General features: G+C 43.3%; 1 protein-coding gene and 1 long non-coding RNA gene across 2 annotated transcripts; both read right to left on the bottom strand.

Moving 5' to 3' along the window:
• Positions 1-413: 413 nt before the first annotated feature.
• On the bottom strand, positions 414-7,817 carry LOC129845780 (collagen alpha-1(I) chain-like). Its single transcript, XM_055913691.1, has 13 exons — positions 7,770-7,817; positions 6,777-6,830; positions 5,008-5,061; positions 4,515-4,568; positions 4,280-4,333; positions 3,967-4,011; positions 3,758-3,811; positions 3,337-3,381; positions 2,920-2,973; positions 2,554-2,652; positions 2,293-2,337; positions 732-830; positions 414-443 (listed from the first exon to the last, which is right to left on the bottom strand). Exons 1-13 carry the CDS (start codon positions 7,770-7,772, stop codon positions 414-416), a joined length of 690 nt encoding a protein of 229 aa, XP_055769666.1. The 5' UTR covers positions 7,773-7,817.
• Positions 7,818-8,964: 1,147 nt separating this feature from the next.
• Positions 8,965-9,992, bottom strand: LOC129845777 (uncharacterized). Its single transcript, XR_008758102.1, has 4 exons — positions 9,954-9,992; positions 9,770-9,802; positions 9,258-9,311; positions 8,965-9,048 (listed from the first exon to the last, which is right to left on the bottom strand). It is a non-coding gene; the product is annotated as an uncharacterized LOC129845777 (long non-coding RNA).

Here is a 9,992-nt window from a genome sequence, read left to right as displayed (position 1 = left end):
TCAACTTTGGGTGTGGATAAACTTACTTGTCCCTAGGAGCATCAAACTGCTCAACATGCACTAAGCACTTTAAAGCTGGTCTAGACTGAAGGAATAGCCAAGTGGAAAATGTTGCTACCCTTGATGTTGTCTTTAACTCATTGCTCGATAATGCAAGAGACATTTCTGTCAAAGGCCCAATAAATGAAGTGAACAAGCTGAACTTTGGAGGAAGGCTCAGATAGATATGTACCCCATTCAGAAAGAAACCAGCGCCAGCATAACCTGCCTTTCAACATAACCTGCCTTACAACATAACCTGCCTTTCAACGTCACATGCATGTGACATGCATGTGTTGAAAGGCAGGTTGTTGCTATTGTACATTATTAAACCATGTAATTAGAGATACATTCATTATGACGGATTGTATATCTTACAGATTCTCCTTTGAATCCAGCCTCTCCTTTGAATCCGGGAACACCTAAATCACCCTTGTGAGAAGAGAAGAATATGATGGATAGATGTTTCACATGACATTGTTTTTCAAGTCTACTGACAATGTACGATCTCAAGGTTTGAGAGCTAGCTTTTCCTGACGGCGTTATGAACATGTAGCCATATGATAGCATTTTAACTGGAGCATGGAAACCAGCAGTAGTTCCTATGACCTTTGTAACAGCTAGGGACCTAACAACCATTCTTGAGCAAAACAATGAAATGAGTGGTCAAAATTAAACAACAAATCTCTTACCAGTTGGCCCTTAGGCCCGGGCAGTCCAGTGGTTCCCTGTGGTCCGGGGGGCCCCGCGGGGCCAAGCAGTCCAGTCAGACCCTGGATACCTGGAGCTCCCTGGGGTAGAAATCACATCATTATGCCTAAAATAGGTATATAATCTGTGTTCACAAATTGACATCAATGAATGACTTTTCTTACAGGACAGGCTGCCTTTTGTCTCTGTGACTCTGTGCCAGGGCCCATTCTAACAGGACAGGCTGTAGTCTACTGTCTCTGTGACTCTGTGCCAGGGCCCATTCTAACAGGACAGGCTGTAGTCTACTGTCTCTGTGACTCTGTACCAGGGCCCATTCTAACAGGACAGGCTGTAGTCTACTGTCTCTATGACAGGTCCCATTCTAACAGAACAGGCTGTAGTCTACTGTCTCTGTGACTCTGTGCCAGGGCCCATTCTAACAGGACAGGCTGTAGTCTACTGTCTCTGTGACTCTGTACCAGGGCCCATTCTAACAGGACAGGCTGTAGTCTACTGTCTCTGTGACTCTGTGCCAGGGCCCATTCTAACAGGACAGGCTGTAGTCTACTGTCTCTGTGACTCTGTGCCAGGGCCCATTCTAACAAGACAGGCTGTAGTCTACTGTCTCTGTGACTCTGTGCCAGGGCCCATTCTAACAGGACAAGCTGTAGTCTACTGTCTCTGTGACTCTGTACCAGCGCCCATTCTAACAGGACAGGCTGTAGTCTACTGTCTCTGTAACTATGTGCCAGGGCCCATTCTAACAGGACAGGCTGTAGTCTACTGTCTCTGTGACTCTGTGCCAGGGCCCATTCTAACAGGACAGGCTGTAGTCTACTGTCTCTATGACAGGTCCCATTCTAACAGGACAGGCTGTAGTCTACTGTCTCTGTGACTCTGTGCCAGGGCCCATTCTAACAGGACAGGCTGTAGTCTACTGTCTCTGTGACTCTGTACCAGGGCCCATTCTAACAGGACAGGCTGTAGTCTACTGTCTCTGTGACTCTGTACCAGGGCCCATTCTAACAGGACAAGCTGTAGTCTACTGTCTCTGTGCCAGGGCCCATTCTAACAGGACAAGCTGTAGTCTACTGTCTCTGTGACTCTGTGCCAGGGCCCATTCTAACAGGACAGGCTGTAGTCTACTGTCTCTGTGACTCTGTGCCAGGGCCCATTCTAACAGGACAGGCTGTAGTCTACTGTCTCTGTGACTCTGTGCCAGGGCCCATTCTAACAGAACAGGCTGTAGTCTACTGTCTCTGTGACTCTGTGCCAGGGCCCATTCTAACAGGACAGGCTGTAGTCTACTGTCTCTGTGCCAGGGCCCATTCTAACAGGACAAGCTGTAGTCTACTGTCCAGACAGCATGGCATGTCGGGGCCAACACCCTGTTACATACATTCAAGGATTTTACATAATACATAATAATGAACAATACATCAGATATTAATATTTGGATGATTGGAAGGTGAGAGATACATTAGATTGAGGGGAGGAGAAGGGAGTAGCTGAACAAGGAGATGAACAAGGAGAGATGAAAGTAGGTGAAGTTATACATACGGATGGTCCTTTGGCTCCGGCAGCACCCTCTGTTCCTGTTGGACCCTACAGAAATCAACATGTTTTTTATGTCATTTTTTAAAACTTAATTTAACCCGACAAGTCAGTTAAGCATAAAATGTACTTTCAATGGACGTTTCAATCAGAAACCAGATTCAGGAACATTTTCAGTGAATCAGTCTACACCCTGAAGTGGTGAGTTGTTGATAGTACAGTTACCGTAGGTGTAGAGATTATTAGCATCATGAATTAGCCAAACACCTGAATTCCCGTAGCTCCAGCCAATCCCACGCGTCCGGCCTCCCCTCTTGGTCCTTGCTGGCCCCCTGTTCCTCGTGCTCCTTGGGGCCCTGGTTGCCCCTGGAGACAACAGTGTCACAGTCAGAGTGTGTTTACATGCACTCTAATCAACCGTTGTTGAACAGATGCATAGCTCATAATGAACAAACACCCTCATAAAAACACCCTCATAAAAACATCTTTATCGGAATAGAGTAGTCCGAATGGGCCTGTTTAGAATGAAATGTAATTCTGAGGGGGAAGGACTGGGTTATACGTTTGAGTCACCAATATTTAGTACATGGCTGGTGTGAAGAAGAGGACTATTAAAGAATGAACAGTACTCACCTTTATACCTGGACTACCTGGGAATCCTAGAGCTCCAGTGATCCCCATAGGACCCTAGAATCACATCACATCCAAGATGGTTGGTTGGTACAGTAGGCTGCATGTCATCCACACCTGGGGCTGTATCCAAAATGGCCCCTTATTCCCTTCACACTATAGACACTATATAGGAAATAGGGAGCCATTTTGGACACACTTCTGGTGTTGGTTAGTACTGGAAACATCACTTTTTCCCAGTTAACATCACTGCTGATTTGTAAATGTAGAACACTTTTATACTGGCTTTCAGGAAAATAGTGTATTTTGAGTAGATACAGTGTTGCTTTTCATTTGTTATATTGAATTTGTAATACTGATTTGTGTATTATAATCATTTGATATGAAGGGTGATGTTTTGTTGGATGTTAGAGGTCGTACCTGTGGTCCTGCTTTCCCAATATGTCCAGATTCACCACGTTTCCCCTGTATGGAGAGAGATGCACAACTGAAAGAAGATTTGACAAATTCACCTCTATCATCTCATCCTCAATGCACATCACCATAGGAGGACAGTGGCAGCATAGGCTGTCATTGTAAGCCAGGATGTCATTGTAAATAAGAATTTGTTCTTAATTGACTCGCCTGGATAAATCAAAAATAAAAACAAAGGTTAAAACATGTGTCACTGATAAGCCAAAACAAAACATTTTGAACCTACATATAAACCAATGATGCCTCATGCCACATGTTGAATAACAACTGACCTCAGATCAATTTAATTCAGGTGGGCAATCAATGGATTGAAGAGAGGGAGCTGTGTAATGTAGAGTTATAGTAGTAGTAGTCATATCTCTCTTACCACAGGTCCAGTTGTGCCACTCCTTCCTCTCTCCCCTTGCATTCCTGCTGGACCCTACAATATATAGTATCGTGTTTCACATAATATTACACTCCTCACTAATAGATTGGACACATAACAGGGTATTTACAGCTATTGGTGTGTGTGAGTAACAGGTGTTACAATCATATAATCATTTATTATCAATTAACTAATTGATTATGACCTACCGCAGGACCAGGGGGCCCCATTCCACCAGGAGTACCTGATGGGCCCTGTAAAATAACACACACACACACACACACACACACACACACACACACAGACACACACACACACACACACACACACACACACACACACACACACACACACACACACACACACACACACACACACACACACACACACACACACACACACACACACACACAGAGAGAGAGTCACGATATGTGCAGCAATTTCAAACAGAAACAGATCATTTTTAGATACTAACCTTGCGAAGCAGCACAAATATACAGATATGCATGATGATGAGTTTACCTTTGACCCAGCAGCACCAGATTGACCTCTCGCTCCTAGAAGACCTGTATGACCCTGTTGATGAGACATTAGCTCATCAGTTCTGATCAGGTCTGTTCTAGGCTCTAACGAATCTCACAGAAGTTCATAACAGCACAGTGGCAAGTTAACTATTTAAAGAACTGTACATGCAGCCATGCTTCAAACTACAGTACAGAGATATGAGCATTGTGATCATCCATGTGCTGCTGCTGACCTTAAGGCCTTTCAGTCCAGGGAGACCTGGCAGTCCTGGGAAACCTCTGGCACCCTGGAAATCACCACATTTAATCACTGTTTGACTTTCACATGTATAAGTACATACAGTGGCCCCATTAAAACAACAGTCTATTCTAGTTGTGGACTATTGTTCATTGGTTTTACTTACAAAATGAAGACTATTCAAGTTTAGGTTGAAGGCAATGGTACCTGCTTTCTTAACTAAGTACAGTTGGATGGGAAAATAAAGCACATCCATCCACAGTCTTACAACTCACTCTAATCATATGGAAATTGTTGTAAGTGGTATAATCAAAATCTTAAAATGTCTATCATAAAAGAAGTGTGTAATTAATTGTGTTTTTGCGAATGCCTTTGCATTCAACTGTCATTTGATTTGCAGTGACAGAGAAAGACATTTAATGCAGATAATTGGTTGTTTGAAAGCTGACAGATAGTTGGTTTCAGTTGAAAGACAGTTTGTTACTTACGGCAGATCCAGCGGCTCCTTTATCTCCATCTATTCCGGTTGGGCCAGATTCTCCCTGTGAAGGGAACACATCATATTCACATAACATTCTCAGCTGCTAGAAGATATTACAGTACAGGTAGGTAACAAATAGTGGTAATTTTCACTCTCTCAGATATAGTCAAACAGCATTTCCCTTACAACAAAAGATTGCGGTTTTGAAACTGCAGTAAAAGTGACTTAATTGCAGTCAACTGTGGTATTTTGGATGCAGTGATTGCAGTTATACTGCACTGTCACTGCAATTACACTACAAAATTACTGTAGTAAAAAAGACTGATTTATTTTGGACGCCGTATTTGCAGCCTACTACCGTTATATTGCAGTCTAACTACAGTTATATTACAGTGTACTGCTGTTATACTGCACTCTGACTGCAATATCTTTTCATAAGGGTTCAACAGATGAACAGCACTTCAGAAAGGTAAACAAACAGCACTCCAACATAATGTGAAAGTGATTCTGGATGGGTGTGTAAAGCCTAGATGTTCAATGCAGTAAAGTTTGATGTAGAACAAAGATCAATAAATAACATCTAAATCTCCATGTTGGGTTCGCTAAAGTGACATGCCCAAGAAGCTGGTGTTTGGAGGTGTCGCCACTTCCGCCGAAGTTGGTGCCTCTCCTTGTTCGGGCGGCGTTCGGCGCTCGTCGTCACCGGCTTTCTAGCTGCCACCGATCCATGTTTCTGTTTTCCATTTGTTATGTCTTGAGTGTACACACCTGGTTCCCATGAAGTTATTATTATTTCCCTATTTAACCCTCTGGTTGCCATGATGTTTTGTGCGTGATTACTCCTGGTTTGTGTTAGTCCTGTGTGTTAGGGTTGTTATCCCTGCGTGGATTATTTTGGCTGATTTATTTTTCAGAGTAAAGTACGTTATTTACTCAGTTCTGTGTCCTGCTCTTGACTCTGTCCTCTCCTCTGCACAACTGACATATGACAGGAGGACATATTGCCACGGTTCGTCTCGGGCCTTCAAACCAAGCCAATGTATCCTCCAAACACCAACTTCAAAGGCATTACCACCGTTGTATAATCCTGAACAAAGGTGTGTTAGGTATTTAGTGTTGTCTAATAGTCAAGAGGTTTAATTGTCACTTGGCATTATACCATCTCCGATAAAGGTTAAAAAGAACGAGTTAATGACACAACATGGCATGTTAGGGCAGAGTTAGACACACCAAGGTATTGGTGCTAATGTAGCCTGCACTAACAAGTTTGTCAACCCGCGCCTATTGAAGAAAGTATGCAGAGCTACCTACAATCTACATTAGCATCAAGATATTACACTTCCATAACATTTGTATCTGTTTTGATCAGTGGCATCCATGGTCTTTGGCTGTGTCCTACTTACTTTGGCTTGTCTACTACTTACTAAAACAATATTCGGTGCAATCAATCAATAATCAAATGTATTTATAAAGCCCTTTTACATCAGCTGATGTCACCAAGTGCTGTACAGAAACCCAGCCTAAAACCCCAAACAGCAAGCAATGCAGATGTAGAAGCACGGTGGCTAGGAAAAACTCTGCACTAATCTTACTACATACTATGAAGGAACATATGCAGAAAGCAACCAATATCAACATACCAGGCTCATTGATACTCAGAAGACGTCATATCTAATGTGGGTTGTTCCTCACCACTGGCCCTATGGGTCCTGGTCAAAAGTATTGCACTATATGGGGAACAGGGACATGGACTCTGTTGGAGTGTAGAGTACCTACATCTGGTCCTGGTTTTCCTGGTGGGCCCTCAGGTCCTCTGGAACCAAAGCCACCCTGTATGAAAACAACATGTCCAATCACACACAGTCAATACAACATATAGCTCTGGTGTAACACCTCAATACAACATATAGCTCTGGTGTAACACCTCAAGACAGACTGTGATTGGTAGATATTGCTGTAACACCTCAAGACAGACTGTGATTGGTAGATTTTGGTGTAACACCTCAAGACAGACTGTGATTGGTAGATATTGGTGTAACACCTCAAGACAGACTGTGATTGGTAGATATTGCTGTAACACCTCAAGACAGACTGTGATTGGTAGATATTGGTGTAACACCTCAATACAGTGTGTGATTGGAAGATATTGGTGTAACACCTCAATACAGTGTGTGATTGGTAGATATTGGTGTAACACCTCAATATGGTGTGTGATTGGTAGATATTCGTGTAACACCTCAATATGGTATGAGAGTGTAGCGGAGGTAGTTCAGTGATCCAAGCTGGTGTGATGATGATAACTTTGCCTGAGAACTGAAGACTTGTGTTAGCTCCCTGAGATAATGCCTAAACCAGGAAGATTAGTCAGTTGATTCAGCCGCGGTATGATTTTGTATTGAGGGGATGGTCAGGAACTTAATTACAAATAGTTTGTAGACTGCAAATTGACATCAAGAAGCCCAAACAGATACAAATATTTGACCAAAAAAATAATAATTTCTAACCTTGCTTACATTTGAATGCAATCACAAACTGTTTAACTCTATATTATGCGCGCGAATACTTTGGAACCGATTTCTGATTTCCGTGGACCGCCAGTTGGGGAACAATGGCCTAGGCCCTTTTTTTGTTGAGTTAGCTCTCTGTGCTAATGCCTAGGCTTTAGTTCAATGGGCTAACAGTCTTCAAGCATGTAGGTGACCAGGATTCAAACCCAGTCAAAAAAGCATCAGAGAGATGACTGATGCAGAGATTATGCATGGTTCTTACCATGGATCCTGGGTCTCCAACGTCTCCTGGGGCCCCCTGCCCCCCTGTAGGTCCCTACGAGACAGGGAGGAAAAGGAAATTATCACATATCTGTCTGTTTACTTACAGAAATGATCTCCAGTAAGAAGTGATGTCTGATAGGTAGATATAGTCGACCATCTTTGACTTACTGGTTGACCGGACGCTCCAGGAGGCCCTCTTGGTCCTGCTTCACCCTAAAATATACATGGAGACAACATACAGAGACAGAGTAATGAGTAATGTAGGCACAAACGTAAATGAACTGTCGTTCAATCAAGCCCGCCTAAGACAATGTATAAGACAGGATGCAGCTGGAACGGAGCAAATGGAATGGCATCAAACACATGGAAACCATGGCAACCATTAAACTAATTCTGCTCCAGCCATCAACACGAGCCTGTCCTCCCAAATGAAGGTAACACCAGCCTCCTGTAGTGTATACTCTACAGTATGTCTTTCCTTGTTGACAATCTACTGCCCATGGACACACACACTTAGCAAGGACTACCAGTCAATGAGGTTGTCAGGGACTTTTTTGTATAAGACAGAAGATTTAATAGTAACTCACCCTGTTGTCAGATATCATTCCCATCATCCCAGGTGATTTAATAGTAACTCACCCTGTTGCCAGATATCATCCCCATCATCCCAGGTGACTTAATAGTAACTCACCCTGTTGCCAGATATCATTCCCATCATCCCAGCTGATTTCTCACCGAAGCCTGCTGCCATTTGAGAGACCAGCTGACCCTGGGGGAGAGAGGAGGACGGTCATTCATTCATCATCACCACAGTGTGGAAGTTCTTCACTGGTGACCACAGACTCCGTATGAAGAGAATAGGTGCAGTGACCTCCCCCTCAACTGGACAGGTACAATGAGAAGAGGGATAGAAAACGTTTGGAACCTCTGAGCTATCCCTACAAGCCCCCAAGTCTCTTCATGTTACTTACTTGACGTTTTGGGGTGAAAATGATTTCAGGTACAGCAAGCACATTCGGCCAAAAAGCTAAACAAAATACAAAATGGCTGTATTTTTTCCAAATCCAACCCTCTCAGTCAGTTTACTAACAAGTGTCGGGGGGGAAAGCACTTTTGACCAGAAATTAAGGTTACAGACTGCACCAGTGAAGTGTCAGGCTGGGGAGACAGACAGACAAACTCACTCCAGGGTGTGAGGGCTGGCCGGGGGATCCTGGCTCACCAGGGTTCCCTGGGACTCCTGGTTCCCCATCGATGCCAGCTGGGCCCTGTAAACCCTGGATTTTAGAAAACATATGAAAACTCATGAGTGACAGTATTGAACGTCACTACTAGAGAGATGATTCAAAATGTCTACCAGATTCAACACATAAAGCTATTGAAGAGCAGTGAGTTATCTCAGGATAGTGTGTTAGTCCTAGGTCACATTGAATCCCAGTATTGTAACACGCTTCTCTAGATGTAAATGTCATTGTGTTAGACATACTTTTCTGCCCTTGAAACCAGTGTATCCTCTGTTCCCATGAGCTCCGGGAGGACCCTGAAACATTGACACAGATAACAAGAAAACATGATCACATGATATGTTACACTAGCAGTAGTGTCTTCCCACTGTAGCTGTGGAAAGAGGCTGCAGTAGTAGCATCAGGTAACGCTCCTTGGTTACTGAAACTCTATAGTACCATCTAGTGTGGTAAAGGGAATCTGACTGAACCTCAAAGAGGGGAGGGGCCAGCCGAACTTCTATACAGTATACCAGAGGAGGCTGGTGGGAGGAGCTATAAGAGGAAGGGCTCATTGTAATGGCTGGAATAGAACCAATGAAACGGAGTCAAACATGTTGTATCCATGTGTTTGATGTGTTTGGTACAGTTCCATTGATTCAATTCCAGCCATTACAATGAGCAGCACGAGAAACTTATAACATAATTATGTCAAATATGTTGATTTATGAATTTATTTATTTTTACACAAAAGAAATGTCTACAGAGTGCTCACCATTGGTCCGGGTTGACCTACTGGCCCCACGACCTGGAAACAAAAAACAAACAAAAACAGTTGTTCAGCTATAAAAGTGACAGTATAATGTTTTTGATAACAGTTGTCATAATAGGTGTCAAAAGTCACATGAATTGTTGATTAACAGATGCACTGTCTCTGAGATGTATGAACACAGACTTACGTAAGGGATATCACCAGGTTCGCCTTTCTGACCCTGGAA

The sequence above is a fragment of the Salvelinus fontinalis genome, unplaced genomic scaffold (assembly GCF_029448725.1).
Source record: "Salvelinus fontinalis isolate EN_2023a unplaced genomic scaffold, ASM2944872v1 scaffold_0365, whole genome shotgun sequence".
NCBI lineage: Eukaryota > Metazoa > Chordata > Actinopteri > Salmoniformes > Salmonidae > Salvelinus > Salvelinus fontinalis.
Note: the sequence above shows the minus strand (reverse complement) of the source record. Positions and strands in the feature narration are given on the sequence as shown.